Genomic DNA, 17611 nt, shown 5'->3' on the forward strand with positions numbered 1-17611 from the left:
AACAATGTATATTGTTTCTTTTACCTTTCCCAGAGCTGAGACCTGAAGAGCCGCTGGGCTTTCCCACATTGGGTGGGAGGTCAGGTTCAGTACACTGCCAAATTGTTGATGGTGATCAGATTAGTGTGTAATCTGATATGATCTAATCAAACAAGATGTAATCAATGCTGTTTTGTGTTTTTTTTGTTTTTTTTTTGCGCGGTACTCGGGCCTCTCACTGCTGTGGCCCCTCCTGCCGCGGAGCACAGGCTCCGGACGCGCAGGCTCAGCGGCCACGGCCCACGGGCCCAGCCGCTCCGCGGCATGTGGGATCCTCCCGGACCGGGGCACGAACCCGTGTCCCCTGCATCGGCAGGCGGACTCCCAACCACTGCGCCACCAGGGAAGCCCAATGCTGGTATTTTAAACGAATTTTCAACTGTTTAGTAGCTTTTTTTTTTTTAGTAGTAATAATACTTCATTAATAGTAAATTTTAGTGCTTCTAGGATGAGGGTAAGGGCCCTCAAGGATGGTGTCTTGGGCTTGTCTGATTGAGGCCCTACTGATTTAGAGGAAACAGCCATTCATTCATTTATTCATTCATTCATTCAAGAAGTATTTATTTGGTACCTCTGTACCAGACACCGTTTTGGGGGGAAAGTGAGACACGGGCTATTACCTCTTGTAGCTAAACTGTTTGACTTTTGACAAATCACTTTCACTCTCTGGGCCTCAAATCCTTGACCTGTTCAGAGATGTGCGGTCACAGTGGACCTGGACTGTTTAGATTCACATTCCAACTTCACTTCTTTCCTGTTACATGACCACATGCAAGTTAATTTAGTCTCCCTGAGCTTCAGTTTCCTCATCTGTAACATGGGGATAATATGCCTCGTTTCACTGGGCTGTACTGAGAGTGAAACTTAGCTCAACCACTGGGCTTAGTGCCCCCAATCAAGGGTGGTCACTAGCGTTAATCGCTGATTTCCTGAGCCGCAGACCCACCCAGGAACCACACACAGGTGTTATTTGGGGCGTGGCTCACAGCGCAAGGGGGCGGGCTAGGATTTATAAAGGCAGGGTCCGGCGCAGTGGTCTCATCCTGCCTTGGCTGGACACCGGAGTGGTTTTCCAGGCCGTGGCTCCGCACTACGAGGACCAGAAGCGAGGCTGCCCAGCGGCGACCAGTGCGGAGCCGACGCGCCCGGGCCAAGCTGTTCGACCTCCCGGCGCACGCGGCTCCGGGAGGGCGCAAAGGACCGGACCCCCCCAACCACAGGCCGTGGGGGCGGGGCCTGCAGAAGGCCGGCACCCCCACACCCCGCGGCCCCTCCACCCCACTTCGCCGAGGCCCGGAAGGGACCAGTCGCTCTTCCGTCTCCGCGGGGGAGGCACAGAGGGCGGAGCTGCACCCAGAGGACGCGACGCGAGCCCAGTTCCGGCGAGGAGGCCGCGCCAGTGACAGCGATGGCGGCGGAGTCGGCGCTCCAAGTTGTGGAGAAGCTGCAGGCGCGCCTGGCCGCGAACCCGGACCCGAAGAAGGTGAGCGAGCGGGCAGCGCGGAGGGGGCCGGGCGTTGGGCGCGGCGCGGCCCCGTAACGTTCGCGGGCCCCGGTGCGGCTCCTTCCCGAGCGGCCGGGGCCGTGGGGGCTCGGACCTGGAGCGCGGCCCCGCCGGTCTGCGGCCTGCAGTCGGGAAGTTAGTGGCCCTTGGCCGCTGCCCACGCGGTGGGACCCCGCACGGCGGGCGGCGCGCCTCGGCGGGCCCGGCCTCCCTGCCTCCCGGGCCGGGCGCCCGCGGGCTCCGGGCGGACACCGCGTGCCGGCGGGGCTCCCGGAGCCCTCCCCCGGCGTCCCGGGCCAGCTGTTTCCTGTCGGGAGAGCTCGCCCGGAGTTAACTCCTGCCCGCTCCATTCCTCGCCCTGCGAAATGTTCTGATTTCTTAGTGTCTTTTGATGTTTGTTGGGAGAAGGAGGTGGTTCTGCCTGTGCTTGATGGAGTCTAGGCTCGGTGTGTGGTCCTGCGTCTTTAAGACGTTTTTATTGCTTTGGCTTGATTATTAGAGCGTGGACCTTTTCGCTTTCTCAGTAAATCTCTTTCAAAACAAAATAAACCTCACGTCACCCTAACTAAAAACTTAGGTTGTAAATGGAAAGAAAAAAAACAAGGCTTAGAAGTTGCAGCTAGATTTCCTTCTGGCCTTGATAGAAAGGTAAGAGCTACCGATTCTGGCTGCTGCGAGTGATGGGCAACCATTTTTAATTGCACTCAGCTAGTTTTTTTCCCCCTTAACTGTTCTCTTAAGTTAAATGCATTCTTCACTCTCTGCGACTTTTCTTCCATCCATCTTCTTGGTGTCTGGGAGAGTGTCCCGTGGATGTTAGAATTTTTTTTTTAATTGAAATACATTGATGAAAACACTCAAGGTGTTTGACATTCTCTGTCAGCATTATAGCTGGAGTGTACAGTGTTGTAAGAGTTGGATCTCTGAACCCCAGAGTGGCTTTTGAAGAGGAAATAATCCAGGGAGGCAGTCGAAATAAAGTGGTGAGGAGATTTGAGTTCTAATTTATTTGCCAGCCATGGACATTAGGGATGTTCCTTGCTAAGCCAGTTTCCTCACCTGCTTCTTCCCAGGACAGAACCAAAAGGCAGAAGTGCTCAGTAGATGTTAATCTCCACTCTTTACAGTTTTTCTTGAAAGGCCCCTTTCTCTTCACCTCTTCTTGGCCTGTCATAGGTGAGGTTTTTTTGCCTTTGTTTCTAAAGGCTGCTCAACGCATCTCACTATCAGACCACTGTTTAACTCTTCTCATGCATGCCTAGCTCAAAGATCCACTTCTTCAGGACGACATTTTAGCTTTAAGTCTGTGAAAACCGAAATGCTTTCACTTGTTTTGTGTTATATTTTCTATAATGGCTTCAGTACCTAGTGGACAGGCATATTTACAAGTTTCTTTTTACAATAACCCTTTGTGGGCATCTAATAAATGGTCATTATTTCCGAGTACTAGCTTGTTTTCCCAAACACTGTAGGTTTGTGACTGATTTTTTTTAAAACACTAGAGTAATATGATGTAAATCGCCTCTATCTCCCCAGTTTGGTCTTCCATTGGGTTAAAAAAAAAAAAATGCACCGTGTAGTGTCTACAGTCATTTTCCCACTAGAATTTAAATTTTGAAGTAGCTTTTCCAGTAGTTGATGTGCATGAAATTTCAAATTAAGAAAAGGTTTGTTTGACTTCACATCCTATTTGAACTGTTAGTGATTGTGAGTATCTGGGCTTTCTCTTCCCAGATAGAAACTCACCCTGAGCTTCTGACTTTGCATTATCAAGATCATTTTTGCAAAGGGCACAATAGTTGGCATTCACAAATGAGCTAATGCAGAGGGAAAACTGCAAGCTGGCACACTGGCCTTCTCAACCTTCTGTTAACCCAGCAAGCTCCCACAGGTTGTTCTTGAAATTGCAAGATGATTATATAGCAGTACTGAACTTACAACTAAATCTTGATTTCAAACCATTATTAGCCAAACGGTTGATTCCACACCTATATTCATAGATTTCCTCGTATTAAACATAGATGTTTAACTGTAACTCTTTTCACTTTAAGCCCATCTATGATCTAGGCTTTCTTGGGGAAAAAGGTGTCAGGCAAACCAGGGTCACTTGGTTCCTACTATTTAAGTAGAAACAATTTTCATGGCTGGTAAAGTTACCTGTCCTGTGTTACAGTTTGAACACGGAAACTACGAAGAATACAGTTTGAAGGCAAGTGGAGAACGAGGCCGACGTTATGAACATCTTTAGCTCTTTGTGATGAAGTAGTGTGCAGAGGATAACTGAGATTCCTAAGCATGGGCTGTGCAAATGTTTGATATTTCTCAATGACTTGTTATCAGTTCTTGCAAACTACAACTGGTCCCTAGGTTTGATAACAGCAAGTTTCCACCTACCTGAGGATACCCAAAGTGCTTTATCATTTTAATGCTTTGTTCTTTTTTGAACCTCATTGAAAATAGAGGGGCTCTGAAGCCCTTTTTCTCTTATGTTGGGCTAAATTGGTTTGAATATCTCTAGGGTGTTAGTTTCATCTGCTTTTAAGTCGTCCCTCCTAACCCAAAACGAAGCAGAAAGGCAGCGTTTATACTTCCAATTAGTGCTAGGCTTTGAGATGAACACACCTTCAATGACTTCTGGCCCCATTCTTTTTTCTTTTTTCTTTTGTGGTACGCAGGCCTCTCACTATTGTGGCCTCTCCCGTTGCGGAGCACAGGCTCCGGACGCGCAGGCTCAGCGGCCATGGCTCACGGGCCCAGCCGCTCCGCGGCATGTGGGATCCTCCCAGACCAGGGCACGAACCCGTGTCCCCTGCATCGGCAGGCGGACTCTCAACCACTGCGCCACCAGGGAAGCCCTGGCCCCATTCTTATATGTGGCCTTTGTAGAGGTCCTGGGACTCTGTCCTGGTGGCGACCTTCTTTCCTCTGTGGACTCTAAACTGTCTGACAACGTAACACTAAGGAGGGGTTCTTCTGCTTTGTGTCGAGTGTGCTAAGAGGCACATGAACTACTGCTCCATTTCCTTTTCCGGTCTTCTAAGGACAGTGTCTTTATGTTGGATATTTTTCCTGGCTTTGTAGTACATGCTGTGGTAAACACACTTGACCTACTCGCTTGTTAGGCAAGTTACCTAACCTCACTGGGCTCAGTTTTAATATCTGTAAAATGGGGAACATAATATCCATTTTATAGAGTTGGTTAATGAGGATGAAATGAGGTAACACCTGTAAGGACGTAGCATAGTAGCCAGTGCACAGTAAATAGTATATAAATGCCTTCCAGGGAATGGCATTAGAGGAGACAACCTGTCTTTAACCTTTTCAATGATTCTAAATTTTCCTTTAAGAAGAGGAATTGGCATTCATCTTTGCACCCATAGCTTTGATGACAAGAAATACACATATACTTTGTCCTGAGTTGGATGGTGGTGGTGGTCGAATTCGAAGTGGAGGATAATTTTCACTCAACTATGAAGGTGAAACTCCTTAGATACACCACTTGGCTTCTCATAGGTTCCCAGTCAAAACAAGATTATCACGTGTGATCCAGTTGCTCTGCCTAGCAACCAGGTTCAGTAATTATTGAAGTAGAATGACCAGAAAAACACACTTGCTACTCCGCCTAGTAGCAATATAGCTACTAATTGTAGCCTGGGCCACACATAGGAAAAGAACAGATCTTGTTTTCAGATATTTAACTATCAAGGTAGCCACAGTTAATCTATTTTGAACTACTTGTACTTTTCAGCACTCCTCGAATGGTGGGTATATTTATATATACATACATATTTCCTAGAGAATGGCATAGCCGTCATGACTTCAGGTAGAAGTGGAGCAAGTAGGAATTGGCTGGGGAATATCTGGTAGAGGATCAAGGGTAGCCGTTTAAAGAATGGTCAGTTGATGAATGAAATGATTAATCAGAAGCAGTTATTGAGCTTGTATAGCATTCCAGGCACTATGGCTAAAGACTGCACATGGTTTGTCTCTCTGAATCCTCACAGCTTGTGAAGTACAGACAGGATCCAGTTCCTGTTTTGCAGATGAAGTAACTGAGGTTCAGAGAGGTTAGTGACTTGCACAAGATCACCCCACAAGGAAGTGGCAGGGCCAAACTGAAGCCTGTCTCTGACTCTGGAACTCTGTCTTAACAGCTCTGCTATCGGATTTTGAGCTAGCTCAAGAGAATACAGAAAAGAAATGTGACCAAACCCAGATTGCTTCTCTAATCTACCCAGACATTTTATGTTCACCATTTGCAACGGCAAAGCTCTGATTCTAGCAACTTGAAATTGGTCTTGGCTTCCCACTTACGTTGAAAAAACCCAGTTCTGTTAAACACACTTTTTCTGGAAACATGATACCCTTTTTCTGTAGAGACCTCTTCTCCTCTTCTCCTTTTTACTTTCCTCTATGCCGGGTGCATGAGTAATTTCCTAAAATTGGCTCCTTTCTCAGAAAGTCTCTCTCAAAACTGGGCAGAAAGATAGTTGTTGATTACTTTTCTTAGAGCTGATAGGTTTGATTCTCTCCTCTAAGTTTTATTTCCCCTTGGTGTAGCATAGTGGCTGAAAGCACACAATCTAAAGCCGCAGACCTGAGTGAATCCTGCCCTACTTGCATCCTGGGGCAAGTACCTTAACTGTTTCGAGTCTGTTTTCACACTTGTAAAATAAGGATAACAACCATACTGTATACTACAGAACAGTGTAAGTACTTAACCATTGGATATTATTCTTATTTGTTCCAGTGAATGATTATGATTTTATAGAAATTAATGTTTATTTTATTCTCTGCAGCTATTGAAATATCTGAAGAAACTCTCCACCTTGCCTATTACAGTAGACATTCTTGCGGTAAGAACTGTGTAATTTTAGATGTTATATAGCTATATTCCCTCCCCTTCCCGACCAGAGAGATTGTACAGTAAGAGCATGGGCTTTAGAAGTGAAAGAAACCAGACACAAGGCCACATATTGTATGGTTTTATTTATATGAAATGTCCAGAATAGGCAAATCCATAGATAGAAAGTTAGATTAGTGATTGCCAGGGGTGGGGGGAATTGGGAGGGTTTTTAGGGTGATGAAAATGTTCTGGAATTAGTGGTGATGGTTGTGTAGTATTGTGAGTGTTCTGGAAACCACTGAACTGTACACTTTAAAATGGTTAAAACAGTGAATTTTATCTCAGTTTTTTTTCTAAAAATTAAAAGAACATTGGCATCTAGTCCTGGATTCAAATCCAAGTTTGTGACTTCAGGCTGTTCCTTCTTTGTAAAATGGGGCAGGTCCTAACCTCACAGAGTTATCATATAAGTATTAATTCAGACACTGTATGCAGTTCTCTTAGCTCAGTGCCTAACACCTGCCATGATCACTCTTGTTATTATTGCTAAAGTTCTAGAAGTGTTTTTTTTTTTTTTTTTTTTCTTTTTGCGGTATGTGGGCCTCTCACTGTTGTGGCCTCTCCCGTTGCGGAGCACAGGCTCCGGATGCGCAGGCCCAGCGGCCATGGCTCACGGGCCCAGCCGCTCCGCGGCATATGGGATCCTCCCAGACCGGGGCACGAACCCGTATCCCCTGCATCGGCAGGCGGACTCTCAACCACTGCGCCACCAGGGAGGCCCTGGAAGTGTTTTAATTTAGTGTTTTCCTCTTCTGAATCTGGTGCACTTTGCTACTGTGTGTCTTTAGAGGCTTGGGGCATAGACACAAAGTAACTTTGTACTGAGACTTGCAAGGTATGTTTTTGGAAGGAAGTATTGGTTTGTTGAAAAGTAGGAGGTCTTATTTCTTTAGAAAATTGTGAGCCTAATTCTACAACCCTCTAACAATTCCTTTGTCAACTTTGTAGGAAACCGGGGTTGGGAAAACGGTAAATAGCTTGCGAAAACATGAGCATGTCGGAAGCTTTGCCAAGGACCTAGTGGCCCAGTGGAAGAAGCTGGTTCCTGTGGAACGGTAAGAAAAGTTCCTCAATTCTGCCTCAATTATAAGAAATAATCCATGATCATTATAGAATACTAGAAGACATTTAAAAATAGAAATAAGAATAAGAATTTCTTAATTCAACCATCCAAAGATAAGCATTATTGACGTTTTGGAATGTTTCTTTCTAACCTGTTCTTAAAAGGCATTTTTATATAGTTGTGAATAAACTGATGTAAATTACAGCTCTTTTTTAATGTAACAAGTTAAATATGTCCCTGTGTTGAAAAGCTTTTTAAGTATTTTCACGTCCACAAGATGTTTGATCTTCTTTGTGTCCTGTAGTTAAACTCGTCATTTTCCATTTATTGAATATTTGGGCTTTCCCAGTTTTAAACCTTAGCTGAGTATCTTTGAGCAGAACCCATTTACCTTCTTCCCAAGACCTTGTTTCTAACTCTGTAAACTCTCCATCTCTTTCGTGAGTTCAGGTCCTGTGATGTTGTCCTCTGAACAAGGATTACCCTGAGATTTATATCTGCTTCATCTGCTTTTTCTTTTATTTTAGAAACACTGAGCCTGATGAACAGGACTTTGAGAAGAGCAATTCTCGAAAGCGCCCCAGGGATGCCCTGAAGGAGGAGGAGGGGGTGGAGGGGGAGGGGGACTACCCAGGGAGCTGGAGAGCCTCAGGTAGCCAGTCGTGTAGTCCTGATAACAGACAAAAAAAACACAGAAAACTCTCGGAGCTTGAGCGGCCTCACAAAGTATCTCACAGTCATGAGAGGAGAGACGAGAGAAAGAGGTACCACAGAGTTTCTCCAGTTTACTCTTCAGACCACGAATCTTCCGATTACGGCCATGTTCAGTCCCCACTGTCATCCACCAGCCCTCATCAGATGTCTGTGGACCATTACAGATCCCTGGAGGAGGACCACGAGCCCTTTGTTTCACACCAGAAGCCTGGCAAAGGCCACAGTAATGCCTTTCAGGACAGACTGGGGGTCAGTCAAGAACGACACCTGGGTGAAGCCCAAGGGAAAGAGGTCGTGAGTCAGAGCAAGGAGCACAGATCTTCCCATAAAGAAAAACGTGCGGTGAATTCCAAAGGAGATGAGAAGTCGTCTTTGAGCAGAGAAAAATCACACAAGGCCTTCTCCAAAGAGGAAAACCGGCGGAGGCCACCCTCAGGGGACGGCACAAAGGAGAAACCGCCCTCTAGTGGTGTCAAGAAGGAGAAGGAAAAAGACGGCAGCACCAAGAAGGTTTTACCCCCCTTGGAGGTGGCATCAGACAACCACCTTAAAAAGCCAAAATACAGAGACCCAGAGAAAACCAAATCAGACAAAAACAAGCAGCGTCTAGAAAGCTTAGACACAGGCAAGGGGGCAGGAGACCTGCTGCCCAAGGCAAAAGAGAAGGTTTCTAACAACCTAAAGGCTCAAGAAGGAAAAGTAAAACCTTCTCATTTAGATAGAAAGTCAGTGGGCTCCTTCCTTAAAGCTGAGGAGGCAGATATGGATGATGAATTCGAGCAGCCCACCATGTCTTTTGAGTCATACCTCAGCTATGACCAGCCCCGGAAGAAAAAGAAAAAGATTGTGAAAACTTCAACCACGACTCCTGGAGAAAAAGGATTTAAAAAAAATGATTCAAAAAGCACTAGTAAAAACTTGGACTCAGTTCAGAAATTACCTAAGATGAACGAAAACAAGTCAGAGAAGCTTCCGCCAGCTGGATCCCATTCATCCAAGCTGAAAAAGGTAACCCCTGTGGCCCCGTCCCAGCCAGAGCACCTGGGCCGGCAGAGCTCCCGGGACGACCCCACCACTGTTTGTCTGGGCTGGCTTTCACATGGCCTGTTGAATCTCAGTTTGAAGTAGTTTCCTCCCGGCCTCTCTGGCCACCTCTCTCTGGCCACCAGGGTCAGTAGAACCCAAGAAAAGTATTTTCTGAGGCATCCCGTTGTGCTGGGCCCATCTCCCCGTATCTCCTGACTTAGGTAGTGTCAGGCACAGCTGCCGCCCCTCCTGCAGGCTGGATATGCGTGTGAAGTTATCTGCTGGGCGTCGACTGGGGGAAAGAGCTGTGCTTGTAGAAGGAGGCGCTCCAGTCACTGGTCTCTTCTCTGCAGGTCCCCAGCGATGCGCTGCCAGTGTTACCAGACCTTCCCTTACCTGTGATACAGGCCAGTTACCGCCCACTTCCTTCCCTTGAATTGATGTCTGCCTTCCAACCAAAGCGAAAAGGTAATTTTCTTTGTCTTTTTTTAATGGAGAAAATGGTGTTCTTTTTTGTTTGTTTGTTTGTTTGTTTGTTTTTGCCGCCCGCGGGCCTCTCACTGTTGTGGCCTCCCCCGCTGCGGAGCGCAGGCTCAATGGCCATGGCTCACGGGCCCAGCCGCTCCGCAGCATGTGGGATCTTCCCGGACTGGGGCACAAACCCGTGTCCCCTGCATCGGCAGGCGGACTCTCAACCGCTGCACCACCAGGGAAGCCCAATGGAGAAAATGGTTTTAAAAATTCATTCATGGTCTGTCATCAGATTTTGGTGGATTTCCTAAGAGCACAGGTTCTGGAGTTTGATGCCTTGGGTTTGAATCTCAGCTCTGGCTTCTACTACAAGTTACATGAACTTGGGTAACAACTTAATTTCCTTGGACTTCAGTTTCATATTCTGTGAATGGGAGTAATAATGGTATCTGCCTATGAGGTGGATTGAAAGTGATAATGCTGGTAAAGCTCTGAGCTCTGGGTTTTTACACACAGTGTTTGCTAAATCTTAGCTGCTGCTATTACCAGCAGGCTTTTACTCTGTACATTCCATAGGGGCTTAAAAAGAAGGCTAGGGACTTCCCTGGTGGTGCAGTGGTTAAGAATCTGCCTGCTGGGCTTCCCTGGTGGCGCAGTGGTTGAGAATCTGCCTGCTAATGCAGGGGACACGGGTTCGAGCCCTGGTCTGGGAGGATCCCACATGCCGTGGAGCAACTAGGCCCGTGAGCCACAGCTACTGAGCCTGCGCGTCTGGAGCCTGTGCTCCGCGACGGGAGGGATCGCGATGGTGAGAGGCCCGCGCGCCGCGATGAAGAGTGGCCCCCACTTGCCACAACTGGAGAAAGCCCTCGCACAGAAACGAAGAACCAACACGGCAAAAATAAATAAATTAATTTAAAAAAAAAAAGAAAAAAAAGAATCTGCCTGCCAACGCAGGGGACACAGGTTCGACCCCTGGTCCGGGAAGATCCCACATGCCGCTAGAGCAACTAAGCCCATGCGCCACAACTGCTGAAACCCATGTGCCTAGAGCCCATGCTCCGCAACACGAGAAGCCACTGCAGTGAGAAGCCCGCGTACCACAACGAAGAGTAGCCCCCACTTGCTGCAACTAGAGAAAGCCCGCGTGCAGCAACGAAGGCCCAAATGCAGCCAAAAAATAAATAAATAAAGGCTAGTTTTAATAGCAAAACAATTAGATGCTACATAGGTGTCCCTTAGCAAGAGACTAACGGATCATGGTTCATCCACACAGTGGCATCCTATGCAGCAGTTTAAAAAAAGAAGTAGAAAATCTATGTACTGATGTGATTTCTAAAATGTAAATGACAGAATGGTTATAGTATATTATTGATTGGTTAAAAGGAATAAAATAAATATTAGTTTATTTTTGCATAGACTTTCTGGAAGGACATAAGAAACTGGTAGCATTGGTTGTCTTTGAGAAAGGAGACGGGGAGGCTGGGGAATGCCGTGGAAGGAGAGTTTTCACTGTATTGCTCAGTGCCTTTTATAACTCACACTTCTGTTTTTCTTGCCCTACAGCACTCTCCTCACCCCAGGAAGAGGAAGAAGCTGGATTCACCGGACGAAGAATGAATTCCAAGATGCAGGTCTATTCTGGTTCCAAGTGTGCCTATCTCCCCAAAATGATGACCTTGCACGAGCAGTGCATCCGGGTGCTTAAAAACAACATTGACTGTAAGTCACATGCTTCTCTCTTGCTCTTCAGCACGTTGTGGCACTGGGACACCGGGTGACTTGGCCGCTACTCAGTGCTTTTCCCCTTTGATTCTCTTCAGCAATCTTTGAAGTGGGAGGCGTCCCATATTCTCTTCTTGAACCTGTTCTGGAGAGGTGTACACCTGATCAGTTATATCGCATAGAGGAGTACAATCACGTGAGTATTCTGTTTGGATGGGAAGAGGGCAGTGTGCTGGCTTGCGTCTCCAGAAGTAGCTTTGTCTCTGAATCTGCCACGGTGATGGGCAGGTGGTGGTCGGATCACTGTTCTGGGTTTGTCTATGGGCCTTTAAACAGGCAGGTTTTTAGCACCTGCTCCTGGCATCTTAAGTAGGCCTCTTGGGCTAGAATCAGATGGGATTGAAAGGTGGGAGAGGGGGACCATTTCCCACGCCTCCCTTGAGCTTGCCTAGTTACAGAGGTCAAGGGAGAATTCTAGCAGCACAGCCCTTGGGATCCAGGGCAGGGACAGAGCCATGTGTTGACACTCAGGTGTCTGGTGAATATAAGGGTGGCTGGGTGTCTCCTAGAGACAAACAGATCTATCCCCCAATCCTCCTAATGCGGGAGATGCTCATCTGATTGCATTAGCTGTCTCTAATTCAAAGGATCTACGACATATCCTTCTTAAGTGGCCCCTCGCCATTGCAGTTCAGTGTAGTGATGGGGAAATGCCTGGATTTGACTTCATCCCAGTTCCTACTCTGCACTGATCTTCTAAAGGAAAAGACTGATCTTAAACTAATTTCTGTGTTGCCTTCTCTCCTAGTCCCACAACCCCCTAAAGCAGCTAGTATAGTGCCTCACACTTAACTTTTTTTTTTTTTTTTTTTTTTTTGCTGTACGCGGGCCTCTCACTGCTGTGGCCTCTCCCGTCGCGGAGCACAGGCTCCGGACACACAGGCCCCGCGGCCATGGCTCGCGGGCCCAGCCGCTCCGCGGCATGTGGGATCCTCCGGGATCGGGGCACGAACCCGTGTCCCCTGCATCGGCAGGCGGACTCCCAACCACTGCGCCACCAGGGAGGCCCCACACTTAACTTTTTTATTTTTTTCCAGTACGCAGGCCCCTCACTGTTGTGGCCTCTCCCGTTGCGGAGCGCAGGCTCCGGACGCGCAGGCTCAGCGGCCATGGCTCACGGGCCCAGCTGCTCCGTGGCATGTGGGATCTTCCCGGACCAGGGCACGAACCCGTGTCCCCTGCGTTGGCAGGCGGACTCTCAATCGCTGCGCCACCAGGGAAGCCCACACTTAACATTTTTTAATTCAGTGATTTGGGTTTCTTTCCTAGAACTGTGGTATTTTAATACACTACTACTACTAAGAAGACCAAAATATCATTAGGAAGCTGGTCCCCCTGTGTGATTAAGGATAGAAAAGAAATGTGTAAGGGTACTTGCATGTAAATGATGTCCTGGTTCTGATTTTAGGTGTTAATTGAAGAAACGGATCAATTATGGAAAGTTCATTGTCACCGAGACTTTAAGGATGAAAGGCCAGAAGAGTATGAGTCGTGGCGGGAGATGTACCTGCGGCTTCAGGATGCCCGAGAGCAGCGGCTGCGACTCCTCACAAAGAATATCCGATCTGCGCACGCCAATAAGCCCAAAGGTAAGGGGGCAGCGTGGGTCTGGCAGAAGAGTGAGCCCTGTGCTCTGGTCAACAGCAGGGCTGCGGTGGGCTCAGCTATGGTATCACCTCTGGCCCCCAAATCTCTCCTGCATTTGCAGAAGACGGCAAAGGGTGAGGTGTTTCTTCTGCCACTATGCATGCTCCCCTACAGAGGGGTTTCCAGGGTTGATAATCCCCTACCTTTAGCATCTCAGCTCAAGAAGGCAGGTGTTAATCTCCATTCCTCCGCAGGCCGACAAGCAAAAATGGCCTTTGTCAACTCTGTGGCCAAGCCACCTCGTGATGTTCGAAGGAGGCAGGAGAAGTTTGGAACAGGAGGAGCAGCTGTGCCTGAGAAAATCAGGTAAGATCTCTGCCCCCTGTGGTTTCTGCCTGCTCAGGGAGAGAGAGAGCCCAAGAGCTTATCTTTCAGCCGTGAGAGGCAGCCCAGGGGCAAGAAGCGATTCATTTCGGGGGTGAAAGCGTGGCAGTGCAGAGTGGGTTCTGCAGGCTGACCTTGACCGTCTGGGCACTTGACCTCCCTGAACCTTAGCGTCCTTGACTGCACTGTGGGCAAGATAGTGATTCCTGCCCCTAGGTGGGGTCGGGGTGGGGGTGTGGTCAAGACTAAATGGAGAACAGGGCCTGGCTTCTGGGACATATCCCCTAAGGCTTTCCCTTTCCCCATTTAAACAAAAAACATACTACTGTGCTGACTAAATTATCTAAGTAGTAAGCATTGTCGAAATACAGATTTACACCTAAACAGTGAAAAGTTAGTCGAGATCATCGTTCATTCTGAAGGCCTGCCACAGTCACTTCCGAGCCATCACCTGAATCTAGGGTACTAGGTCCACTGGTCAAAGCCACAGAACTGAGTCCTCAGACCAGCCAGCTTCAGGCTGTTGGTGCCGAGGGCAGATTTCTCCTGCTCCTGACTGGCAGCTTTGCTCTGTGTCCCAGGATCAAGCCAGCACCGTACCTCTCAGGAAGCAGCCGCTTGGGCAGTGGCGGCAGCAACAGCTTTAACGCCAGCCCCGAGGAGCCGGCCTGCGACGGCCCGAGTACCAGCAGTGCCCACTTGGCACCCGTGGTCAGCAGCACTGTTTCCTGTGATCCCAGGAAACCGACCGTAAAGAGTAGGTCACTTGGAGCTCCTGCTCAGACATTTCAAAACTAGTATTGGAACCCCTCTAATGTTATTAGTGCTGCATCACACTGGGTGTGTTAGATGTAGCGTACGTGATGCCTTGCACACAGCTGGTCTAAACGTCAGGGCCTCCTTCCCCTGCTTTGTTCGTAGTGCGTATTTCGTGTGTCATTTAAATTATGATCGTAGTGAATATTCATTTTGGTACTCTGCTTTTTTTTTCTTTTCTTTTTTTCAACCTAAATGTAAACCTGTTTCTCCAGGCAATAACATGGAGTTTCCAACTGTTATTATTAACAGCTAAATAATTTTATTGAAGTTTTATAACCTTATAACCCCACCTTCCAAGTCTTTTTTTGTATCGAGTTGGGTCTCTTTCGTATTTTACTAACTTTACTACTGTAGACTATCCCCAGTATTCTACAGCGGTGTCCTAACTTAAGAAAAGCATTATTCTGGATTTACTTCAGGACCCACAGGAGGGTGGGAGTCGTGACTTGCACTTTGGCTCGGTTCAGGTTAACCAGGCTAGAGGGCAGGCTAGCCGTTCTTCGGTGGTTTGTGCATTTAGCTCATCTCAGACCTGTTGCTACACTGGACGGACAGGTATGGGAGGGGGCGCTTTTGGCTGCTTTGGATATTGGTGAGGCAGAGTTCAATTGCGGCTCAGAATGGCCTTTAGAGTCTGGCAAGGCGTGAACTCCAGTTCTGCCACTTACCGTACAGGGTCCAGCCTGAGCCTTGGTGAAGTTGTGAGAATTAGAGGGAATGATTGTCAGGGGCCTGGCAGGTGCTGGCGAAGTGTTACCTTTGGGCTGCTGCTTTTCTATGGGGTTGGCAGATAACTGCTACTTGTATCCATTTGTCTGGCTGTGTAGAGCCAAGAGTAACAAGGCTTTGTTTGATTGTAAACCACTGGTGTCCACACTGCCATGGATCTGAAACAACTGCCTTATTTCTCTTTTCACAGAAATTGCCCCAATGATGGCCAAGACGATTAAAGCTTTCAAGAACAGATTCTCCCGACGATAAACTGAGGACTTACCTTGGAAATGAAATTTGCGGGGAGGAACATGAGGACAAGGGGGGGTTGGGGAATGGAACTTCCAGAGGAGACCAGGATCTTTCGCTTCGTGGAGGCTTTTGGTCTCCGAGTCCTGCACGGTCAGCAGGCGTCGTGCCTGCGCCTGTGTCCGCAGCTGCCGCCTCCCTGCCTGGCGAGCACTTCCGAGTTCTGAAGAAGATGTGAAGCCTCACGCTCACTGAGGATTTTAAGGTCAATTGTACCTTTGTCGTCAATTACCTTCTTTGTAAACTATAAGACATAGTTTTAATGAATAAATATTGCCCCCAGATTGTATTTATATTACCCCCAGGTTTTTTTTTGTTTTTGGGGTTTTTTCTGTTTTGTTTTTTTTCCGGTCCTCTACCACACACTTAGCCTTTTATTTTTAGGGTTCTTTGTTAGACAAAAGCCTATTGAAAGCCTTTCCCCGTCCCAATTCATCTCTCCTGAGTAGACTTTGGCCCAGAGAGAGGACTGGGTGTCCCCAGAGCCTGTGTGGCACGTGCTGCATGTAGAGTGAGGAATGGTCCTGGGCTGCCTGTCCTGGAGGGGGAGCCCCGGTGTAGTGACAGGAAGTGTTCAGGTCGGACACCCCCCACCTCTTTGACCCTCAGTTGCTTTGAGGTCCTGTGCAGGTGCATCTCTTTCCTACTCATTCAGGGAATTATTTATTAAGGGAAGTTCTAGAGTCTTTCCCCGCATCCTTTTTGCCAGGTCCCACTGTTTTTGAGGCTCACTAGAGGGCACAGAGCTCCAGTATTTTTACAATTTCCGGTTTCTAATTCAAAACTTTAGGGTTTTTTTCCTCCCCTATTTTTCCTTCTCCCCACTGGCATGGGGCAAGACGCAAACACATGGCAGGGCTTTCTGTAGGCCCCCGAATACAACTTTAGAGTTTTAAAATCCAGCACTGTAATCTAGTCCCTGTGAATTGCTACTAGAGGTGAATGGTTTTAAAAGGTAATGCTGTGTTGGAAATTGGTTTCGTTTTTGCCTTTCTTTAAAAGGTAAGATCATGTGATTGAAAGAGCACAACAATTTGCTGTGTTTTGTAGGGAACTTAGCAGCTTGAAACTCTCTCTACTTTTTGAATCTTTAAACCAGAATTTGGAGGTAAGGGCCAGTTTAAGGAAAGGGTCTGAGCTGTAGCATCAGGATGGAGGAGCCACAAGGGCATCCACCAGTCTTGGGAAGGGAGTATCTCACTTTCGAGTTGACATGGGGGAAAAATCAGAACTAGGAGGACAGTGTCAGTGTCCTTCTTGGCTATTGAAGGACAGTAATCTAGTAGGAACCCACTTGGTTGTGACCCAGGTAGAAGTAGATACTATAAATTTGAGAAGCCCATCCTTAAGAAACCTGAGAAGCAGATTGAGGGCGTGGTTAGTGTGATAGCCCATGGAGCTTGGCAGTTACCAGTCCCTTTGACAAGCTCACTCAAAGCCCAGAATATGGAGCCCACTGTTTTTAACCATCCTGGAGACCTCAGTTAGGCTAACTCTGAAGATTGCAGAGCGACGCAGCAAGAAGTCTGTGCAGCAGAAGCACTGTTCAGTGTACGTTGCTGTGCAGGGTACCTGAGGGACACAAGTATTGCTGTGTTTTAATTTGCTGTATTTTTGAATTGGGTAAAGCATTCTTTCTCTTGATTGTTTGTATTACCATTCCACCAGTCCCCCAGCCTGCTCCCCAAATGTGATACTAGAAAGCCTCTTATCTAAAACCAAATGAGCGTCTGGGTCAGGTGCCAGACACCTGTTGCCTAGAATAGCTTCCTCTAGGTGTCCACGCCTTGAATTTCTCTCTTACCTGTGTGTTCAACTCTTTACCATTGAAACCAGTTTTTCATATTTGATACAGCTGTGTATGATTTAATTTCCTTTATTAGGAGTCTTTGGGCAGGGAGGGAAGAAAAGACACATCCCAACATCACTATCCATCTTTGGATCACCCCTGTTTGCATAGAGCCAGATCTTTCCCTCTCCCCCCTCAAGACTGTCTGCATTAGGGATGTGACTTGGTGAGAAGAGGGAAGAGGAAAAACTGAGTTTCTAAACTACCACCTCTCCTGGGTTATTGAAATGCCTGCAGAGCAGACACAGGATGATGTTGAACCTTTGGTCTCATTTGTGAAAACTTGTGCAATTTTTTTTTTTTCTGTGCTACACTACATACAAATCACCGAATTGCAAATTAACACCTTTGTGATCCTTGGTGTAATGAGCAGTTTCTTTGGGGCTTTTCCTTTCTTTCCGGGAAGTGGGAGGGAAAGGAGCAAGGTATTATCTTGCTCTTCAT

The 17611-nt window shown here is 47.4% G+C and overlaps 1 protein-coding gene across 1 annotated transcript; it reads left to right on the top strand.

Annotated features, from left to right (window-relative positions):
• Positions 1-1364: 1364 nt before the first annotated feature.
• ELOA (elongin A) lies at positions 1365-15607 on the top strand. Its single transcript, XM_060089139.1, has 11 exons — positions 1365-1522; positions 6343-6399; positions 7398-7504; positions 8040-9234; positions 9606-9720; positions 11290-11445; positions 11547-11644; positions 12917-13097; positions 13350-13461; positions 14061-14236; positions 15218-15607. Exons 1-11 carry the CDS (start codon positions 1448-1450, stop codon positions 15277-15279), a joined length of 2334 nt encoding a protein of 777 aa, XP_059945122.1. The 5' UTR covers positions 1365-1447; the 3' UTR covers positions 15280-15607.
• Positions 15608-17611: the final 2004 nt, after the last annotated feature.

Source organism: Mesoplodon densirostris, chromosome 2, assembly GCF_025265405.1.
Source record: "Mesoplodon densirostris isolate mMesDen1 chromosome 2, mMesDen1 primary haplotype, whole genome shotgun sequence".
Taxonomy (NCBI): domain Eukaryota; kingdom Metazoa; phylum Chordata; class Mammalia; order Artiodactyla; family Ziphiidae; genus Mesoplodon; species Mesoplodon densirostris.